We start from the raw sequence: 21822 nt of genomic DNA, 5'->3' as shown, positions 1-21822 counted from the left end.
AAATGGTGTCTGGATTACCTGGAACATCCTTACCCTTCAGCCCAGGTAATAGAGGCTGTTACCAAATTTTATTACCTTAGAGATGCAGAGAAAAAGTAGAATATGCAATCCAAGCTTAGCGAATATAGTTAGTGAACTTGCTGTGTCTTCACTCAGGCCTCTCTTTAGCACTGGAGCACAACTTTCTAGAAGTAAAAGATGTGAAACAAAAGCAACGTTTCAGGAGGACTTCACAGTTCCTTGCTAGAGTGTTGTTGCAGCACCATTTTAGTCTTTGAACTGTACTGCGGATTCAAGCAAATAAATTAGGATGCACAATTTTTGTTTTCTTACTGATTCACTTGATGACCTAGGGCAAATCAATGAGGATATTGATCTTTATCCATCTTTGTATAAGCATGCAACCTATTGCAGACAGGCGTAATAGACAAACCCTCAGCCAGACCAGCATGTTAAGAAATGGACTACTGGACAGAGGAGAACAAAGGAGGCATTAAATTAGGTGAAAGAGTTAAGTTGTGGGGGTAGAGGCAGGCACCACAGGTTAACAGAGTGTGCAGAGTTGGTTCTATCTAGTGCTAGAAAAGGACTCAGGGAAATAGATAATGCTGCACTTGTTCTGCATGATTGGCAGTGGAAAATTTAGGAGCTGGTTTGACACTGAGTGATCAGTAGAGGACTTAAAATGCTACTGCACGTGTGAGTCACAACCCTGTTTTCAGTGCTGAATTTTCACACTGAGAGGTATTAGCATTAATTGGAGAGACACATGCTATATGAATGATCCCTGGAGGTGCACACAAGTGTCAAGGTGAGAGAAAGACTAGAAGAAAACAACCAGAAAGTATCTGAGAACTGAGGCCTCAATACCTTTATTAAGCCAGTAATGGTTGATAGAGCTCTAACTTCTGAAAGGAAACTCTGAACTGGCTGTCAGTGGGTGAGTGCTACTTGTCAGAAAACAGGTACTGAAAGAGAGTGCTGCAGGAGGTTATTAAAGTCTAAGTGCTCAGCTCCCTTCTCAGAGCCAGTCTTGGAGGAAAACGCAGCCAAGTCTTGTTTAAAAGCTACACAGGTCCCATTACACAGCCAGAGAGAAGCTGACGGTGGAAGGGGACCTTGCGCATGGTGTGCCTCTGTCCTGGTTGATGATACTAGCAGGCAGTGGGAAATTATAGAAAAATAATATAGAAAGCAACAAGAAGAGTGTTAGATAATACCTTACGCAGGTCATTATATGCATCGAAATGAGGCTGGAGACATCTCTGTAGAGCCAGAGCATGCTCCTAAAATAATCTGGGGGATTAAGAGAAAATTATCCATTTGTTTAATTCTAAAGAAATTGCAACGAAAGAACAGAAATAAAAAGTTGGAAATAAGAGAACTATGCCAGAGGAAAACTCCAGCCAGAGAATTTTCCTTGCTTAAGTGAACTCTGAGCTGCTATTCTGGGGAGTGAAGACTTGAGAGTGCTCTAATGTAATTTGGCAGAAGGTGTGTAGCCCTCAGCTGGAGCCCAGACAGACTGCAGCATGGTTTGGCTGTGTTTGCCATTTGATAGAGGCAGCGCAGTGGTGCAGGAGAGGCAAGGGGGAGCCCCCATCCTGCATCTCAGACATGTTTGCAGGGATCAAGCTGTGGCAAGAAGTTCCTGCCATTCTCAGACAAGGTAGAACTAGCTGGGAAACCCCAAATCTGTCTTCCTAGACACTTCTTGCAGAGGATCCTGTACAGCTTCTTTGGTTTTATGTTAGATAAAATAGGAGAAACACCTGCATAAGGGTGTTTTCAGGTTAAAAATCATAGTGAAAATACACCAAAGAAATGGCATTTCACAGCCTGTGTTATGCTATTGGAATCATACCCACCTTGCTTTAGGTAGCTTGAGCCCAATGTGTTGTGAAAGACTCAGTTTATGTAATAAAACTGTTAAGGTTGCTCCCACCATTTCCAAAGGCCCTATTTCCATCTTGAGGCTAGGAGTGTTTGCATGAGGCCGGCTCCTTTATCCAGACAGTCCCTGGCCTGCGCATCACCTACCTAAGCATCAGGTGACTGCACAGCCTTTGTACCTGGCATAGCAGCAAATGCAAGCGCTGTGGCTGTCCAGGAGCATGGATTTCTTCCTACCATCTCCCAGTGGCAGAAACATCCATATTTTTCAAATGAAAGACTTTGGGGAAGTCTTCACAGACTCTGTTTACAGACAGAGGGATGGGGAGCACACTGGTTTTTGAGCAACTTTTTGGCTTGATAGCATGAGCCTCTAAGATCTAAGGGACTTGTCCCTCTCCACAACATTAGTCTTTGGCAAAGCGTTTTCCAGCTGAGGTTGGCATTGCTTTCCTACCTACCTGTACAGATGGGGAAACTGAGGCATAGAAAAAAAACAAGCTGACAAGAGCAAGCATGCAGTCCCTTCCCAGGTCACCCGGGTCCCTGACTAACACTTTTAGCACTTTTTCAATGCAGCTTCCCTCTGGCAGGCTGCCTGAAGTGCAGCTCCTGTGGGGACACACGCTGTAGTCACAAGGTACTGAAGGCATGAGATTACAAACCAAACCAGCGCTGCGGTGTGCTGGAAACTCCTGCTTTCTCCTGCAGCGAGAGGTTGGCGGCCCACGTTGGTCCTTCAGCCCTGTGTATAAGCAGTGTTATTTCTCCCAGCAAAGGTCCCTTTTAGACAGAAGGTCACAGCAATGCTGTGCTGGGGCCCAGCACAGAGCCTTCTTGGCACATCAGCCAGAGCAGGGCAGTGCTTTCCCCTCAGGGGCTCCAGAAGGGCCATGGGCCCCCTCACTGGTCATTAGCAGAAGCTAAACACTGGAAGTTAGTCCCAGTGCAACTCAGGAGTGGGAGCATAAGCATATTATTACTCTGGCTAAACATGAAATTATGAGTATTTTCCCACATGCGCACAATGTTGAGCAGTTAAAGTACAGCTGCTCATTCCACACTTCTCCCCAGGGGTTTTGCTCTCAACTCCAAACACTTTGAAAGCAAATGGTAGCATCAATTGCCAGGGCTGGGACAGCAGGAACCTGGTGGCTCCTTTTGGCGGCTGTCTGGGTCGTTTCCCAGCCATCCCTGCCCACTGCCCTCAGGCCCTGGGAGGGGGGAGGACTGCAGAGACCTCGCTGGGACACAAAGGGCTTATTGAGGGCTGGATCCCTGCACCAGAGGAATTTGTGACATGGCCCCAGGCAGCAGCCTGGACCTCCCTTCGTGCCTCCCAGTCCAAAGCAGGCCTCACCCGACCCTCCAGGAGCCTGAAGCTGAATTTCCAACATCTTTAGAGGCTGAGCAGCTACCAGGCGGCAAGCCCTGACTCAGCTCCCAGGTGCCGTCTCCCTCTTTGGCATCAGCAGCTTCTTGCAGAGGACAGCCCAGGTGCTGCAGGATGGAGAGCACCACGGGACACACAAACACACACTGGCATGACCAGCTGCAAATATGCCACTGTCCCAGCTATGCTCGCAGCACCCAGCCTACACAGCTGCTTTTGCAGCTCCGCAGTGGCCTGCCCATATACACGCACGCAGCATGCTCGGGGCACTTGCAGGTCTGCTCCCTGGCTCCTTACCCCCAAGCACACACTCCCACTGGTGTGCACCAGACCAAGGCTGCCTTTATTCGAGGACATGGCCTACAGCAGTGGCCTCTGCTGTCTACGGGCACAAAAATTCCTAAAATAGTCCTGATATTCTGTAGCACAGAAAAGAAACGGCCTCCTCACTGCAGCTGGTGATCAGCTTTAAGTCATGAAGCTCAAGAAAATGATATGAGAGTTTTTATTAACTAGAGCTGGGATACTATTTCATGCTTTTCTTAAACACAGAAATAGTTCCTTGTTCAAAAAAAGAATCCAGTGGCTTCAAGACTCTCCTGCAGCGAGTTCCACAGCTTGCTTACGTACTAGTTAAAAAGGCTTTATAATAAATAAGCCTATTGGGATCACATCATTTTTTGACACTAGGATCAGCTTGAGTCATTTAGCAACTACTTAATCACTTTTAACCTCTAATGACTATCTTCTTTACCTAGCTCTGTTGCTCAGAAAGGCAGGAACCCACACACCTGTATGCACAGCAGCCTCACGCAGTCCCTGCCTGTGCACGTGCTGATCAGCGCGAAGCAGATGCTCCAGAGGGAGACAGAAACTTCCTGAGATATTGTTGGATCCACAGACTCCAGAAACTAGATACCCCAGAGATCCCTACACATCAGCTGCACAACACATACATACATATATATTTTTATATATATACACACACAGAGACATATACAGATATGCATACAGCTGCATGGCTGCACATGGATATTTACATATATTCACCTATGAGAACAGCAGCCAGAAGAGATCACTGCTTGCCAGCTTGAGCATGCTCTCTGGTATGACCAGCATTAATCCACAGCCTTTCCTAAATAAGGGGAATGAAGGGTAAATTCGTGCCATAACAGGTATTGAACCACGCACATGCTTTTGCTGTAGTCTGGTGAGTTCAACAAAAGGGAAGGGAAACTGAACACACACACGCGCACACACACACACACACACACACACGCGCACACACACACACTCTCTCTCTCACAGTCACTCACTCACTTGTGCGCTCTGACACACATTGTTTCGTACAGTAAGAGCGTGCGGTCTCAGCTGGTGATGGCCTACACAGCCTCAGAGCCAGGGTGGGGGAATGCTGTGGCCTGCCCAGAGCCACTGGACGGCTGCAGCAGCACTCACAACCTCGGAGCAGCAGCAGCTCTCACAGCCCTTCCTGACCGGGCTTGGGCTGAAGCAGTGCGAGCATTAAGCAATGAGACGTCTGGGTTAATAGGAAGGGCTCCTGTGACAAATGCACAGGGCTCTCTGCTAGCCCATGAATGTTTGCTGGTGAAGGAGAAGTCCATATTATGGAAATGGTCCAGTGGCAGAGCAGTGAGGTCTCCTGTGCCCACAGCGTCACTGCAGGTTTGGGATGGCACATCCAAATTGGTGAATGCCACAGGGTGCCGACATTCTGCCTGCGGCAATAACCTGTGTGGAGGGAGTTCTGCTGTGCTGTGCTCCTGACTTAGAGCAATGATTGCTTCATCACTTATGGTCTAAAAATCTTTGCATTTTTGCTATTTTTATCCCACAGTAGCTTCAAATACTGCTGCAATTCAGCTAAAGGTACTAATCTATAAAAACAATTAAAAACGTCATTACGCCAGCTTTGCCAATACTGTCCTGCTGCAACAACTTCCGCAGACTCACCTGGGCTATGTAGGGAGGCATAAAGTATTCGCTTTCATCCAATTTGAACCATTTGTCTCTCAGTTCCACTAAGTGACCTCTTGCTAAGTCATCTGGAGTTATAAAGTAAATTGGAGCAACCATCTGGCTTCTCCCTGTTCCTTATTTAATATATCACTAACATATCTCCCTGCCTCTGATTGTTTTTATTGCTCTTTACTATTCATGCCTTTTTCATCTTGTTTTTCCCTTTTCATTAACTGCCAGCTACACGTGATGACTGGAAGCGAGGGCAGCACGCACTGGAGCACCAGCTGGGCTGGAGATGGGCCTGCCTCTCTGCCCAAGAGGCCGGGTGGCCACGTGGGGTTGGCGTCAGGCTGGTCCCCATTCTCCAGGCCACGGTGGCAGGAAAGAGTCCTTCAGGCTCCCTGCAGAGGCACAGGCAGATGTGCACACGCCACAGTGCAGCACTGCCCTCTGCTCCGCACCTGTGAGCACCTACCCTGAGAGAACAACCATCCTACACCGCCTTTGAATGGTGACGCTAGCTGGGTGCTGAGAGGCAGGTGATGCTTCAGCCAGACCATGCTAAGTGGATGACCAGGTGATTACTCAGTACCAGTTTTCCTCTGATTTTCTAGGGTGGTAATTCCGTGGAATGGAGTGGAATGGAATAGAAATAGAAAGAATAGAATAGAATAGAATAGAATAGAATAGCCCTCTCCCCCAACATAGTGTGCATTTGTGTTTTTGCTTTTCAAGAGAGTTCAGAGTTAAGGGAGTGGGGAGGAGGAACAGAAAGATGTAACTTTATTCATTCCTCTATTTTTGCTCCTTTCATGGCTGCTGAATGCTGCTCTGCAGCTTGCTTTGGCCAGCAGGATTCTCTGGCGTTACAGATCCAGCAGGCTGACGGGAAACCCCGCAGGACCTCTCCTGGCCGCAGATGCAGTCACCTGGGAGTGTAAGGAAGGTTTTAAAATGCCCTTTGTCCTCTGCAGCAGACAGGCTGTGTGCGTATCCTGGGGAAAGCTGCATTTCAGGGAGAAGACGAGATGGAGAGGGTGTCTGATGGCAGCAGATGAGCGTCCACACGCTTCACCCCGAGCTGCAAGGGCCCAGGAAAGGACTGTGGAAATCTCCAGGAGAGAAACATTCATCCTTGGCCTTTCCATGCTCTACGAACACCTGCTGGCTATCGGTAACTGCTGCTCTCCTGTACCCTCTAGTGCCCAGAGCCTGTAAGGCATCTGCCCCATCTCACTGGGGCTCCCCGCTCCCACCGTGTATAACAAGGGAACAGAAAACACCCAAAGGAAAGGGGCATTTTCCAGTCAGCCCAGGAGGGCCATGGGCGCTGCGTAGCCAGCGCCGAGGTGCACGGCTTTGCTCCATCCCCTTCACCAAGGCAAGGGATCTTCCCCGACGGATGCCGGGCAGAAGTGCTTTCCTGCACGAGAAGCACTGCCTGGCCGCAGACGGATGAGGGGCACCTCCACCATCCCCCTGCGCCTCGAATCCGTGCCCTCCTCGCTGCCCCCATGTAGCCCCACATCTTGTGCGGAGCAGAGCCGGTGACCGAACGCGCTTCGCTTGCATTTGAACGCTGCACTCTGGAGGAGCGGCTCCCTCCTGCCTGGCCGACGCTGTCAGCCGGGCTCCAAGATGCCCAGAAACCGTTGGCTCGCTGACATTATTACTGACAACCGCCCCCAGCTGAGCGGGGATGCCGCTCTGCCGGGAAAGGAGAAATGTGAAACTGTGTGAAGCAGCAGGTCTGGAGGTGATGGAGGCTCCTTCCGCCAACCTCCAGCCTCAGGGCAATAGCCGGCAGCCTGGGAAGGTTTGGGGGGGGGGGGGGGGTCCCAGGGGTCCCGTCCCCCGCCAAGGGATGAAATGGCAAGGCAGGTCCAGCCTCCTGATGGCTCCACTGCGCTGTGCGCTTGGGACACAGTGTTTTTCTGAAAAAGAGGTGGAAAAAAAAAAAGCCAGTGACTTTCCTGCAAGAACAGAAGAGAGGCTGATTAACGCGGTAATCACAGCTCAGCAACTGCAGTGCAGCCTCCAAGCCGAGCTGCTGGTAGACGCACATCTCCCTTTGCTTTGAGTTTAACCTTTTGCCCGCTGATTTAGGTGACCACGGGGTAACAAAAAGGGGTGTTTTTTTTTTTTGTTTGGTTTTTTTCTTTTGCTCTGGCAAGCGTGGCAACTCCTGCACTAGATACTCTGGCTTGTCCACGGTGCGGATAGGCGCGCGCGCAGCTGCCTGGGACAGCGAGTAACCCTGGGCCCTGGCATGGGCAGCTCTGAGAGGGGTTCCCGGGCCCAGCATGAGACTTGCCTCTGTTTCTCAGCTCCTGGAGCCGTCTCCACTCCTACTCTGCCAAACCCAGGTATTTGGCGCCCAGTCGAGTTGCACTAGCAAAGCAAACCCTGTTCTGGCCAGTGCACAAATGCTTGTCCTGTGGCTGGTTTTGTTTCTCTTCACCTGGAGAGGAAGTTGCTCCCGGTCCTCCCAGGAGGTTCTCTCGCGGGGACAAACTGGTGACAGCCAAGCCGTTAGACACCTCGCCCCTCCCCCCAAAACATTTTCCACTGGAGGGCTCCCATCATCAGGAAACACTTCCTTGTATTGCTCTAGCTCTGTTTCCTTTCTGAAATTTCCTTCCTTTATGCCCACCAATCCTACCACAGCCTGCTTCCCAATGTCCCTAGCATTAGGGTCCTTCGTGCGCCATGAGCACGGCTCTACCCTCCCTTCTGCCCAGGCAGCCCTTCCCCGCTGGCGTCCCCACGGCAAGGAAAGCCCTGTAGCCCTTTCACGGTGTCACCCGTGCAAAGCAGTCTGGTTTCAGGGGTGAAGTTTGTATGCGACAGACTTTCTGGGGAGCCTGTGCATTGCTCTCTCTTCCTTCTCCTAGCTGAGGGAGCTGCCTCCCCCGCAGCCAGCGCAAGGATTTCAGTTCAAGGGGTGTGAAAGGGCAGTCCATCCCTTCTGCTCTTCCCCACGCTCAGCAGATCCTCACTGAGCAAGGAGCTGAGCGGCATGTTTTTTCACATCCTGGTCTGCCGTGCCTGGAAATCAGCACAAACCTCCTTCCTGGGGGAAACGGAAAAAAAAAGTATGCTCATTCCAGTACAAGTGATTGATTGGGCTAAAAAGGCTGATCTGGATGTTGCGAGTCCATGCTTGGCGTTACGCAGGGTGCCAGATGAAATGCTGAAATCCTGCCTTCTGACCTTAAAACCTAGGCACTCTCTGAGCTTGACCAAGGGGTGTTTGTGAAAGAACAACTTCCCCAGGGAACCTTTATTTGGAAGCAGGGAAGTGGTGGTGGGATGCATTTCCCTAGGGAAGCGGACATCAGAGGGAGGGGATTTTGAGGCATGCTGCCAAGGGAAGCAGGGTAGACTGGTATGCACAGGCTGCATTTCCTCAGGGGAGATGCATTTCATATGCAGCTATGTCTTCATATACACCCGGGTGCAGGGCAACATGTGCTCTTCTGATGAATACCCCCTGGGAACCTTTGCAGAGAGGCAGATGCCAACAGGGGCTATTTCCCAGGGGATGGTTGCAGTTTGCGATTTATTTTCCTAACAAAACGTTAGCGGTGCAGGATCGTCCCCAAGCCCGGGCAAGCTATAAATGTCAGGAACCACCAGCAGCTGGGGCTTTGGAGGCAGTAGGTCTGCAGGCATCTCCCATTTTGCCTCAGCTGCTGCTAAAAGCAAGCAGCACTGGGCTGATGCAACCACCCGGTCTCCAGGGCTGCCTTCAGGCACAAGCCGGACAAGAGAAGTCTTTTACTGCTGTGTTGATTCAGCAAATCATGATCCAGCCTCCCTCTCAGGAAGGAAAATTAAAGCAAACTCTCTCCAGTCTCTTTGGCAGGAGCATACCAGACCCAGCAGTTGTGCTGAAAATCTCTGTCTGCGACCGAGCTTGCCTGGCAGCACCCTGTAGCTTTACGCCATCCGGGGCCACACGAAACAGGCGTCAAACGAGTTAAACATTTCTTGGCGCAGTTTCCGTGGCTGCATCCCCCACCAGAGAGCCTGAACCTCAGGGGAGGAGGAGGAGGCCAGCAGCTCTCACGTGGGTCTGGTCTGTGCTGTCCCCGCCAACGGCTTGTCCTTCCTCAGCTCCTCCATGCCTCGCTCCGATACCTGCCCCACCGCCGAGACACCCGCTCCGGGACTCGGCCTTCAAACTCCCTCGTGCAGCGTGGCCCTCGCGCGTGCAGCGGCTGCCCCCACCCTCCCCGCTCGCCGGCCTCGGCCGGAGGAGGCCGCCCGCCCCCACCCCGCCGCAGGCTTGATGGATTACAAGTCTGTCCGCCACGGTCAAAACAAAGGTCACGGCCTGAGGAAATTGCAAACAACTTTTGCCCACTGGCCCCGGAAGAATCGGCGAATTCGTGACAAGAGAGTGAACTTTTTATGATCCCTCGATGCTGGCAGGCTCTTACGAAAGGAATTTGGGAAAAAGAAGTGGGCAGGAACATGTGGCTTCCCAGTGCTGGCGAAGAAGGAGGGGGCAGCTCTGCCCTGTGGGGAAGAAATGAGGCTCCGGGCCTGGAGCAGCCCCCAGCCCCTTCCCACGTCTTGCTGCTCCGAGGAAGCTTGTTCTGCCTCCTTGTGATGAGCAGGCACAGGGCCTTCAGGACTCCAAATTTTAGGGCTGCTTTTGCGGTCCAGAACAAGTTTATAATTTTCACTAGCGCTTGGGAGACCCAGACATGTTCAGCGTGCAAAGCAAGCCCAAGAGTGAGGTGTCTTGGGACAATATCAAACTCTTAATCTCGAAATTAAGTGGCTATATTTTTTTTCTAATGTGTGTGTCTAAACAAAACATTTCTGTGAATACGGACAATTTGTTTGTGTCCTCCTGAGCTATCAGAGATCCCTCAGCCCTCCCCTTCTGCTCGAGGGGCAGGGGGTCCCATGGTGCGGTGGGGTGACTAACCTCATAGTGGGACTCTGGAAACCTGTCAGCAAGGGCACTGTGCTGACAGGGACACTGAGGCGTAACTCTGATGCCCGTGATGCGCTGCCCAGCTCTCCCCAAAATCGGCCTCAGACGTGGCCCGGACGATGGCCACAGACCGTGGTTTTGGTTCATGTACTTGGCTCAAGAAAAAAAAAAAGGTTTGTATAGGTTTTCCTGCCATAAAATTCAAAATAGGGACTTTACCTACTGGAATCTTTTAGTAGGGGAAAACACAACCCCCCTCCTCCCCAAAAAAACTTTTCCCCAAAACACTGGATGCCAAGCGCACTCCAGTTTTCCCTTGCCATTAGGCACCCACCAGACTCCCAAGGTTTGTTGCCTCTAGCAGAGCCTTCTACAAAGTCAGACAAACATCTACAAGGGACGTGCCGGACGTCCTGCACTCGAGCTCTCCGCCGGGACTCCCCGGGGCCCGCACAGCTCCTGTGCTCAGCCAGGAGCAGGAAAAGACTGGATGCAGTTTTCCTGGGGCCTTGAGGAAGGTCAGCCCTCCTCTAAGATGCACTGGTACAGGTTTCTTCCACTAAGAGCCAGAATCCAGCTTCGGCTCATTTGCCCGTAACACGCTGTTTTTTCACAGCGACGGAAACCAGTGGGGCTGCCCATGGCAGCCGCCCACGGTGCTGTAGCATTTGCTTCCTCACCCAAACTGGGCACTGAAACTACCCCAGTAAAGCTGATCCATCCACCCCTTCCCGTTTCAAGCCTGCACAGACGAGCCAGTCGCTCTGATATCGCTGGACAAAAAAAATGGAGATGATGTGGAGGTTGGAACATCCTAGGGAAGAGGAGGCTAGAAACAAAGTCCACAGTTTAAAACCTCATTTTAAGAGCTCAGGAAAGCCCTTTCTCACCACAAAGGGGCAGATTTCCCAAGCCAGTGTGGGGGGTGGGGAGGAGAAATGCAAATCGTGGAGAGCAGAAACTAGAGAGGTGAAGAATAAGGGGGACATGTGGCCTAGCTTGACACTGCCTTGTTATGCTCACGATAGCATCTTGTCAAGGTTAGGACGTGGCATTTCCTATAACACAGATAAGCTTTGTCTTTGCCTCGGCTGCGAAGGCGCTCCCAGAGCAGCAACCTCCAGCCCCTTTTTGGGGACTGGTTCCAATTAGTGTCAGCTCTGTTCAGCGCCAGTTTAGCCCGAGGATTAGAAATCTACCCCTGCTGATCCCCTCTGACCCAAACGCTTCCTGGGACTGAAGGAGCGACCAAATTCCTCCCCTTCCTAAATTGGGCAGCTCACACCCCTCCGCCTCGGACCCTGGCCCCTGCCTGCAGCATGGCAGGAGAGGGGGAAGGGGGAAAACGTGGCTGAGAGCAGCCCTCTGTTTGCCTCTGGGCAGGAATTACCTTGCCCCCACCTCAGAGGAGCACAGGTCTTCAGACTGCCTTTGCATGGCTGCAGGTTGCAGCTGTGCCCCAAAACTCCTGCCCAGCTGCTGGCTTCGCTTACCTGGCCCAGGCTGCTGGAGGCAACAGCAGGAGGCAGCTTGGACCAGCTGCTTGGCTGTTTTGGGGTGCTTCAGGTGTAAAGGGATAGCAGATCATGTCTCAGGGGCCTCCAAATGTCCTGGGGCAGGAAGGTGTCAATATGTGCTCTCACAGGTTTCGCATGGGGCCTTTGCATGTGGCACAGAAGCACAGATCTGGTGGTGTAGTAAAGTCCTTCTCAGACCAAGCCATTAAGGGCAAAATAAGCTCCAAGGGAAACCCTGCAGGAGCAGGGGTGGCAGAAAAGGCTCAGATGAGCTGGGGATTTAGATCAGCTCATGACCAATTCATTTACTCTAGCTTGTTTCCTATCTTTATAAAATACCAAGGGGATGAACTTGCTGCTTAGGGCACCCAAGAGGGAAAGACGAGCTGCAGGGACAGGACAGGGGCACTGGTTTGGCCAGCAAGCGTTGGGTCTCCTGTTGCCCACACACATTTTGTGCACCTCTCTTTCCAGAGGCATCTTGGGTGTCCGACAGCACGGTGAGCAAGCTGGGCTCGGGACCAGCCCCCCGGCTCCCGCCTGCGTGGTAGCCCCAGAGCCAGCGTGGGCAGATGGGCCCCAGTGGCGTAAGCAGGCTACTCTGTGAAGCTGTTTTGGCAGGAAAAGAAGATGTAAGCAACAGCATCTGTTACTAGCCCTCAAGGAGACAGAGGGAGCTTTCACTGGCTACAGCTCGGGAGGAGAGGGAAGGAGCTCGCAATACGGCGCCCCGCAGCCATCATGCCCCCTGCCTTCTGCCATTTGTCCCCGTCTTTCTCATTTGCTGGCACCATCATTTAAAGAAATCACACCAATTTTGTCCTGACGAAATGCTGCTGGATCAGCAAAATGGAGCCACTTATTTATTCAGGGATCAGCCAAGCAAAGGCCAAGTGCAAGTTGTCCCCTCCCCACTCCCCCCACGTATGGCCCGCGACTTTCCATATCAAATGGTAAGGCCAGTTCCCAGCTTCAGTGCCAAAACTGTTATGACAAAGTGCTATGTTGTCTCAAAAATGCCTGTCTGCTCAGAGGGCTGCAACCGCTGCCTCATTTCATGTTGGGAGATTTAATAAATAGCAAAGGGCAACTGCCTCTTTGGGTCTGGTATGGATTCAGACCATTGGACATGAGCTTGAAAGGCCTCCTAGTCCTCTGAGGGCCCCCGAAGGCCTTCATCCCCTACACTGCCTAGTATTACAACAGCACAAAAGAGAGCCAGAGAAGCTACATCAGGAAGTTCATCCTTCATAGCAGCAGGACACTGTGGCCTTTGCTCAAGGGCAGTGACCCTTTTTAAAGCAAAGATAGGTTTTGGGTGAATTTGAGGGAAAGGGCTACTTGAGCCCAAAGAGCATGCACTGTTCTGCAGGGATGCAGGTCCTCCATCACACACAGCTGTGACTGGGCTGGAGAAAGCCTGCAGCCCACCAGCAACTTATAAGACATTGGTGACACCATCTTATTTCCACTCACTTGTTCATATGCAGACAGCTGTGCTTCAGAAGGGAGAGCAATCCCAATTAGTTTTCCAGGTGCTCTTCTGTAAATGGTTTTCAGGTGGCACAACCACATCTGATGGCAGCCCAGCACTTTGTCTCTCTGAGAAAGACCTTTGCATTCCCTTCCCTCCCCTTTCTGCTTCCCCCTTACAAAGGGGGAGGAAGACCATCCAGGAGACAAGAAAACACACATACAGCAAACGTGAATGCTATTTTAAGAACGTACTTTATACAAAATAACCAATTCATATGGAAATAAAATCTACAGACCTCCAAGGATCAAGCTTTTAAAAAAGTTCTTTAAAAAAATTACCCAACACACAGTATTAAACTAACTATTGAGGTAACTGTCGCTCTTGGGGAACAAAGGTAATCAGCAGACCAAGACAAAATATACACAATATAAAAATAAATAGCATTCCCCTTTCCAGTATTGACCAGGAAAGTTCACACAACTTTGCAGCAGCAGCAGGAGAGAGAAGAGGATCCCTGACACTGTGCTCTACGAGATGGGGAGGGAGGCAGGGGCTACGGCCAGGGCTCCCAGGAGGAGGCTGGCGGTGGTGCACAGTACCTGAGCCCCACCGGGGAGAGGAGCTCTATGGGAACCAACTCCAGCAGGAGCTGTGCTCGCACTGAAAAATTCAGGCCATCTAATCCAACCTTTCCTTTGCATGAGGGTTGAATGGCATGGGCAGCCCAACAGCTCTCTAACTGGGCTGAAGACAAGCAACACCAGCCCTTGAGAGCAACATCCTACTACTCAACAAAATGCCCTGGTGCAGAGCCCCACGCAGGTCCAATTCCCCCTACTGAAAGATGCAAGCAGGGTTTTGCTTTCACAGCTTGGTGCGGGAGGTCTCTGCTGCAGCATCAGCTCACCGGCTGTTGCCCTGGGATAGTTGCAATTGGTTGACCGAGGCCAGGCTTTTGTCCCCATGGCTGCTAGACTCCCTCCCCACCCAACAACAAAAAACACAGCAACAAAAGAGCAACCTGACCCAAAAAGAGAAAGGCCCTGTTTTCTCCTTATGCCCCCAACAGACAGATTACATTCTTTACAAACTTACAATAATACAAAAAACCCAACATCACCCAACTTCAGAAAAATGGACGTAGTGGCGTAGGCTCTCCTGCTACCTCCCCCATCAACACTAAGTCAAACAGCAGTGGGTCACTCTCCTCCCCCCAAACGCACAAAGTCAGTGACATACCTTCCCCTCGCTCCAAGGCAGGGCACTCCAGCACCAGGCACCCCTCTTCCACTGCTCTGCTCTGCACCCAGGCTATGGGCAAGGCTTGGCCCTTATCAACACGCTTGCTTCCCTTTCTGCCTTCCCAAAACACAGAACAAGTACTAGGTCTCTCTTGGCTATCTCAACACATCAGTCACTGGGAGAGCAGAAGCATGGCACAGTCACACAGTTAAAATGCAGGGCCACAGAAAGTACCGTGCTTCCCGCTCAAACTATGGAGCCCCACAGCATGTTTTACAACCCCCCTCTCCCTGAAACAATACGGGAAGGACAAAGTTGCACTGCTGCATGTTGTTATTGCTGAGAAAAATCAGGCAGCGGTGTTTATTGATCTATCAAGGAAGAGCGACAACAGTTTTCACAGTTGTTCACGGTACATATTTAACCTAAGCCGCCTTGGAGGTAGACATGCTGGGATCACGTGCCACAGCACTAGCATGGGAATGCTGCATGGGGGCCGGGAGCGAGCCTTGTGATGGCAGAGGGACAGGGTGGTAGACCCAGGGGCACAAAGGACAGCACGAGTTAGCCAGTGAGGACACCTTAATTTCATGAGGTGAGTAATGTGTACTCCCCACCTTTCTGCAGGCGTACACAAAGGAGAGAGCCGGCAAGTTCAAGCTTCAGGCTTTCAGATTGCATGGGGAAGTGAGGTTTCACCTCTGCATTTGACAGCCACTGACTGTAGCAAAGCGAGCAGAGAGAGAAAAACTTGAAAATCAGGAAGCAAGGAAAGGGACAATGTTGGTGCTTGACACAAAAGGGGGGTCACAGGATCTTCCAGCCTGAAAGTTGAGTCCCAAACTCCTGTAGCTATCTGACTGGCTTCAGAAAGGGAGATGGCTGCCCTGACGTACTAAACAGTGTTTGAATGCACTAGGTGCCTGCTTGCCTCTCACCGATTTGAAGGCCAAAAGAGCCTGTAATGGCCATCTGGTCTAACCTTGTCCATAACAAGGGAATTTTGCCCACACAGTGTCAGTTCCACTTTTATTCAAAAGATATTCCAATTACTACCCTTCTGCTAGTGAGCCATGTGTTTCAAAATAAAAAGAGCAAAGAACAGAGGGACTTGCTAGCGCTGTTACAACCCCAATTAATCCTCAGCCCCAATTAATCCTTCATCCCCTCTTCCAATGATGAATTTAGCTTTTGCTCTCTCCTGGATGCACTGTCCTTTTCTGTTTGACATCCACGTTTCAAAAACAGGAAGACCTTTGCCAAAAGGCCACCGTTGCAGAATAGGTTGACACAAGGCCAGCAGTGTTAACTACAAAACACTCCACGGTTTCTAAAATACTGCACGTGAGAACAGCAGAGGCAGGACAGATCACTGTCAATAGGGTTTCAGCATCACACAGCTTGTTACACCTGTGCTTTGAGGGTATACTTGGATGTTATTTCCCAGTTTCAAATACAGACACCCTGTCATGGCTTTCCTTGCTCTAGGGGTGGACTGAGCCTTCCTCTTGTCATCCAATAGCTCCTATTCAGAGACAGCTGGAAATGGATCCCCCCCAGCTCTTTTTCAGAGCAGTGGGCTGGAGAGGGAGGTGGGCAGTGGCAAGTGAAAACCAGAATGCTTAGTTCATTATGTGCCGGTTAAAAGCGTTTTCCTTCCGCATGGGCGGCGGGGGTCCTGCCAAGCCAGAACGTGCTTTACCCCCATCTGTATGTTAAACAGGTACAGATGGGGAAAGGCTGGAAGGTCAGCGTTTGAGATGCTTTCTCAGTTACAATAAGCACACGCTCTTAAAGCTTGTCACATGGTCTGCAGCTGCAACACTACTTTCATAGCCTGCTATCTCAATCTCAGCCTTACAGAAAGGATACAGCACTCACACACCTGCTGTTCAACCACCAGCACCAGACTTAAAGCAAAACAGGAATTCTGCAAGAGCACCTTCTCTACCACCAATGCACTGCAGTAAAAACTTTTTAATGGGGTAGCTCTTATTAAAAACAGACTCAGTTGCATGGTTGCTACGCAATGAGAGGAACCAGTGGCAACTACACCATTACAGATTCTCCTGCTTATTTTCTCCAAGCTACCCCTTGGGATGGCGGTTCCTAGTCACTTAGCTGAGCACCTTCTCCAAAAACTCCACAATACATATCACAACACCGAGGTGTTCTCTTCGAAAAACAAAAGTGGAACAAAGCCGACAAGAGCAAAGCAATAACCCTGGCTGATCATAGAGATGTGCAGAAGACTGACTGAGATAAGCAGAGGAGGAAAATGAAGGCTGTTATCTAATTATACTTTCATTTTAAATGGAGAAGTGTTGGGGTGTAAAAACATAGAGAAGCTTCAGGAAAACTGCATCAGTCAGCAGAATGGGAGACAGTTTCCGTGACTAGCTTTCAGATAAGACATCAAGAAGCTGATAGTTCTCCAAGACCCTGAGAAACCACACTTACAAAAATACACACCAGAGATTTGTTTCAGAAAGTCTGTATGGGAAAGGCATTTGGCAGATCAGAAAGAATTAGAAGCTGTTCCAAGAAAAGTGTCTTCATATACTTTAAAGTCACAAATCAAACAGTTGGGCCTTGAAACTTCAAATTTACTTTCCTCTTTTGTCCTCTTCATTGCAGACTGGTGTCTTGGATTGCTACTGAGTGGTTTGGTGGCTAACACCATGGAATTTATAAACTCCAGACTTCTGCTGGACACAGCTAAAAATTACTGTGAAGCCTTGGCTACTGGTCTTCTTAAAATACTTGGTTGAATTGCCAGGGCCTATAGTGATTATGATGCCCAAAGCTACCGGAGTCCCGTGGGAAGTCGATACAACAGCATTTATAATGGCAATCCAGCATCTAGGGAGCTTGTAAACACACTATACACCACTTGCAAAGGAGGAGGCAGTAGGGAGAGCAAGCAGCTAAAAAGCCAGAGTAGCACACAAAGCTTTTCTGAGAACATGAGAAACTTTTAGCATGCTTAAACATGGACAGAATCTTATTTGTTCTACATATTATAAAGTCCTGTTCAACATGAAATCTGTAATTATAGCAAAACACATCCTCCATATTGGGGAAAGTAATAGCTACAAGAAACGTTCCCAAGTCACTAGCTCAGTATGCTTTCTGAAGAAGGACCAACTGGTTATATGCTATATTACAGCAATGCTGGGGGATGAGAGGGAGGGGTTCTAATCACAGAGTCCAGATTTTCTCTGTACTGTGCTAAAATATTACTTAAGATAGTGACAGAAGTCTTGACAGTCAAAAGCCAGGATATTTTAAAATGCAGCTATGTTTCTCCTGCACTGTATACCAACCCATGGGAAAAGCACCACTCTGCACATGCAGAGCTGCCATCTTACTCTCTTCTAAATCTCTCCCTAAACCTGTCTCTGTCACAACATCTACAAATCAGTCCTGCACAGCAGGGGTTGGAAATCCATGAGCTGTAAAAATTCAGGTTTTCTGCTTCTCTCTGTACATTTTTGTTGGCACTCCATCTTAGCAACCCCTTCCCAGCCACTGTGAGCTCTCACTGTGAGGAGCAGGAATTTCTACGATTTGTTTAGATTGTTGTACCTTGTGAGATGGAGCTCTTGATTTTTGGGGGATTCCTAGATGTTATCGTAAAAAAATGACAACAACAACAACAAAAAGAAAACAAAAAAACCCCCACAAACATTTATAAACAAAGCATTTGAAAGTCTGGAAACTCAGAGCTAGGATTCCACAAGCAGCTCTCTAATCTTAGCAAGTCCTATCCCTATAGCCCAGCCATAGTTCCCCCTACACTATATTAGTACTTTTCTAATACAAACCACGTGTCCTCACAATAGCAGCTTGTTAGTCAGTGTAAGGAGAATTACCAACTACATCAAAAGCCATCTACCCAGAAACCCTCCCAGAAGGAGTCAGCTTCACTACTCTGTGTTTTGTCTACCATCTACAAGTCAAAACCTTCTCCCAGATTTCCATTACGTCGAATAAAAGATATCTTCCCATCTCATACTCCATACAGGATCCTCAAGATATCTATCACTATCTGATGCTCCACTACCATCTCTTGGCAGACCACAAGCAATTCTTGCCTTTCTTATTCCTCCTCTGTTTTGATCCGGGGTTGATACTCATCCAGATACCACGAACACTAGAACCAAGTGCCAGTTCCACATGAAGACTCAGAGTGCTTCAGCTTTTTTTTTTTTTTTTTTTTAAAGTTTCTAAAACCTCCTGTTCCACATAGTTCACAATAAGCTGAAAGGCACTTCAAATATTTGGGTAACTGTCTGTGATACAGAAGACATAGGCTGAAGGATGGCAGGGGTCATTTGCAGAATCTACATTTATGTTTCCAGAATTTCGAATACTTTGCTAGAGATTATATTTTACATTTCCTCCGTTTTTAAACGTGCTTTGAAAAAAAGAAGCAACTATTTTTTCTTTTGTCTGAGGTTTGTTATCGTGAATAGCAAATATATTTGCACAGCTTTTAATAAATACCTGTTACTGTTTCAGTACCTCCACTCAGTGAATGGCACTAAAAATGATATTCAGATCTGCATTTCTTGGTGGCTGGGGCACTTCTGAAAACCCACCGCCAGCCAGTGGGTCAGCAGAAGACCCTCAGACCTGGGATGAATTCAAACAAGCCACAGCCTTGTTCTTGGCTACGGAGAGCAGTTCCCTGCCTTTCATTGCAAGGACAACCTTCCAGATTATGTATTCCAGTCTACACCAATCCACCAGTGAAAGCTGCTCCCTGTTCGATAAACACAAATGACAAACATTGAAAAATCTCCCTTTAGCAATTTAATGGCATCTATAACTAGGTATTTTAAGCAACTCACATTATATTGAAGTCTTCCTTTGGGGAGGAACCACCTAAACCAGGCACTCCCTGGACTAAACAGAGCAGCTATAGTACACAGGCTGGCTGCAGCAGGGTGCAAGGAGAACTGAACTGATAAACACTTGGGGGAATAGCAGTAAGTTCTTTAACTCCTGTTAGGCTTGGAAAATGCCTTGGCCCTACCCAGCTCATCAGAGGCAAAAGTACTGTAGTAATACAGCAGTAAGACACATTGGTAGGACTGGCACTGACATCCTGACTCTTTCAAGAAAGAATATTTCTCATCTTTTAGGCTTTTTGTGTTTCCAAAAGCTTATGACAAGGAGTAATGGCCTAGTCAGATGCTACGCACAGTCTGCTCAGCTTTGCCTACGCATGGTATGCCTATGCAGCAGGACAAAGGCATTGCAGTAGCACAGGCTAGTGCAATCCAGCTAGTACAGGTGAAGGCACCAGTCAAGACAACAAAGCAGCCAGAAAAACTCTCCGGAAACCTGGAGATTAAGACCCTCCTCTAGTTGGCAGCATAGACTAAATAGCATGCTGCTCTGTCCTCATCTCTGCTGCCATTTGTGCCAATGGGAGCACAATTTGGCTGGCACATTAGCGCATCCTTCTTTTCCTACACCGCTGTCCCTCTAGTCCAACCTGCAGCCAACACTGGGGCTGTGGTGGCAGCAGATCTTGCCGCCCAGTCTTGCTTTACCCCTGACTCTGTGCTTGCTTGTTAGCTTTAAGATGTGGATAAATAGCTGCAGATGAGATTTCTGCAGAACTCATTGGTCAAAGTTATGTTTGAACTTCAGTCTCTGGCTAAGAATGTGAGTTCAGGCTCCCCAGTTGCAGTATCGCTGGTGAGGAAAGTCCCTTCAGACTGGATATAGCCTGTGAAGGAAGCTGCCGCTAGCACTGTAGTACTTGCTGCCACAGTATCAATAATAATAAACATGTTCAGTGAACCCACAGCCTTGTGCACTGAACTCAAGCACACAGCCCTCTCCTCGCTGCACATGCCGAGCCATTGCACCTCTCCATTTGATCTCAAAGCAATGCTTTCTGATTCACCCACAGCTTGCAACACCAAGGCCAACACCACGGGCCAACAGATGGCTCGCACTGCAGCAAACAAATCATTCCCCCCAAGCAACTTCAAGCTCCTGTTCCACGTGCAAACTAGAACTGTTGGGAATCCAGGGGTACTTTCTGCTCTGCTGCTGCTAAGAAGGGAACGTAGCCAAGTGACAGTGAAAGAAAAAGGGGGACTCAGCTCTCCTCCTAAGGCAGCAAGGGATTACAGATTTGCACAATATTTGTTCTACTACAGACAGGTGCTGCTCCACGCCCTAGCTGTCCTGGTTTCACCTAAAGAAGTCTAAGATGACCAGTTACACCATTTTCCAGTTTCTAGAGCATAAATTACTGCTACCAGAAAGGCAGGGAGAGGGGTACTGCACTAGCAGAAGGGACAATGCCATGAGTGTCCTGTCCTGGTCTCAATTCCTGGTCCTGGTTTCCTTGTTCCCCCATGATGACAGGAGCTGGAAGTGCACTCAGGTCCTGGATCCAGGGGGCAGAGGTGGGAGTGAGGGGGGAAAGGAGGAAGAAGAGAAGAGAAGGAGGAGGACACATTATGCTCCTGAGCAATTCCTGCTACTCAAACAACTACCGGGTTATGTCTCAGCTGCAGAGGACAGGAAGGAGGACAGCAAGTCGTCATCACACACTCCCTCATCTCTCCCCTCTCCCTCCTATCCTGAAAGATTTCAGTGTGACATGATTGTAAACAGTTAAGGATTCCTCCAGTGCTAAGCCCACTACAAGCTGGGCCCACCCCCTCCCCTGTTATGTACAATACATTCACCAACAACAGAAATTTATTTAAAAAGGCAACAGGTTAAATTCTGTAAACTGGATCCAGCTCCAAAACACACACGTTAATACTACAAGTAAAATTCCGTCATCGTCCTCTTCCACCCTGAAAAATATACCTGAGTTTAGCAGTCAATGAAAGTTTCAATCCCCACCCCCGCCCTCCCCACCCAAAAAAATCCCTCAAACCCTGAACGAGACGCAGTCTCCAGGCATGGAAAGCCACCAGTTTGGGATACTTCCCCCGTGGTGGTGAGCCAGCCACTCGGCCAGCTGGGGGCCTGGCGCTGCTCTAGGTTTCCGATGCAAAAGCCATCACGGCACCGTGTTCCATGGCCCCAGGAAGCTCCGTGCTGCTTGGGTGAGGGCAGGGTGGGAGGAAGGCCTGCCCCTCCTCCCCCCTGTCCAAATCACGTGTGGCTTTTGTCTTCTTGAGGGTCTTCCTTCCTTGGACTAGCTCTGGAAGAGGAAGAACAAGGGTTGGAGAGTTTAACGGGCAGTTTTATAAAGAAATAGCCTCCAGATTTCATACAACATTTCATACAACATAGCAATACATAACAATATTTGTCAGCGCAGGCTATGCTTTACAGTCAGCTATGACAACAGAGACATTCCCAATTCCTCTGCATAACAGTG

General features: G+C 49.4%; 1 protein-coding gene across 2 annotated transcripts in view; it reads right to left on the bottom strand.

Annotated features, from left to right (window-relative positions):
- Window positions 1-13446: 13446 nt before the first annotated feature.
- LOC112993359 (chromatin remodeling regulator CECR2) overlaps window positions 13447-21822 on the bottom strand; it is a 106902-nt gene continuing 98526 nt past the window's right edge. For both annotated transcript variants that reach the window (XM_064515228.1, XM_064515234.1), the window contains one exon: window positions 13447-21642. In XM_064515228.1, coding sequence (XP_064371298.1) covers window positions 21637-21642 — 6 coding nt within the window. In that variant the 3' untranslated portion in view covers window positions 13447-21636. The remainder of the gene's footprint in view (window positions 21643-21822) is intronic.

The sequence above is a fragment of the Dromaius novaehollandiae genome, chromosome 1 (genome assembly GCF_036370855.1).
Source record: "Dromaius novaehollandiae isolate bDroNov1 chromosome 1, bDroNov1.hap1, whole genome shotgun sequence".
NCBI classification, from domain to species: Eukaryota; Metazoa; Chordata; class Aves; order Casuariiformes; family Dromaiidae; genus Dromaius; species Dromaius novaehollandiae.
This window is presented reverse-complemented; position numbering and strand designations above follow the sequence as displayed.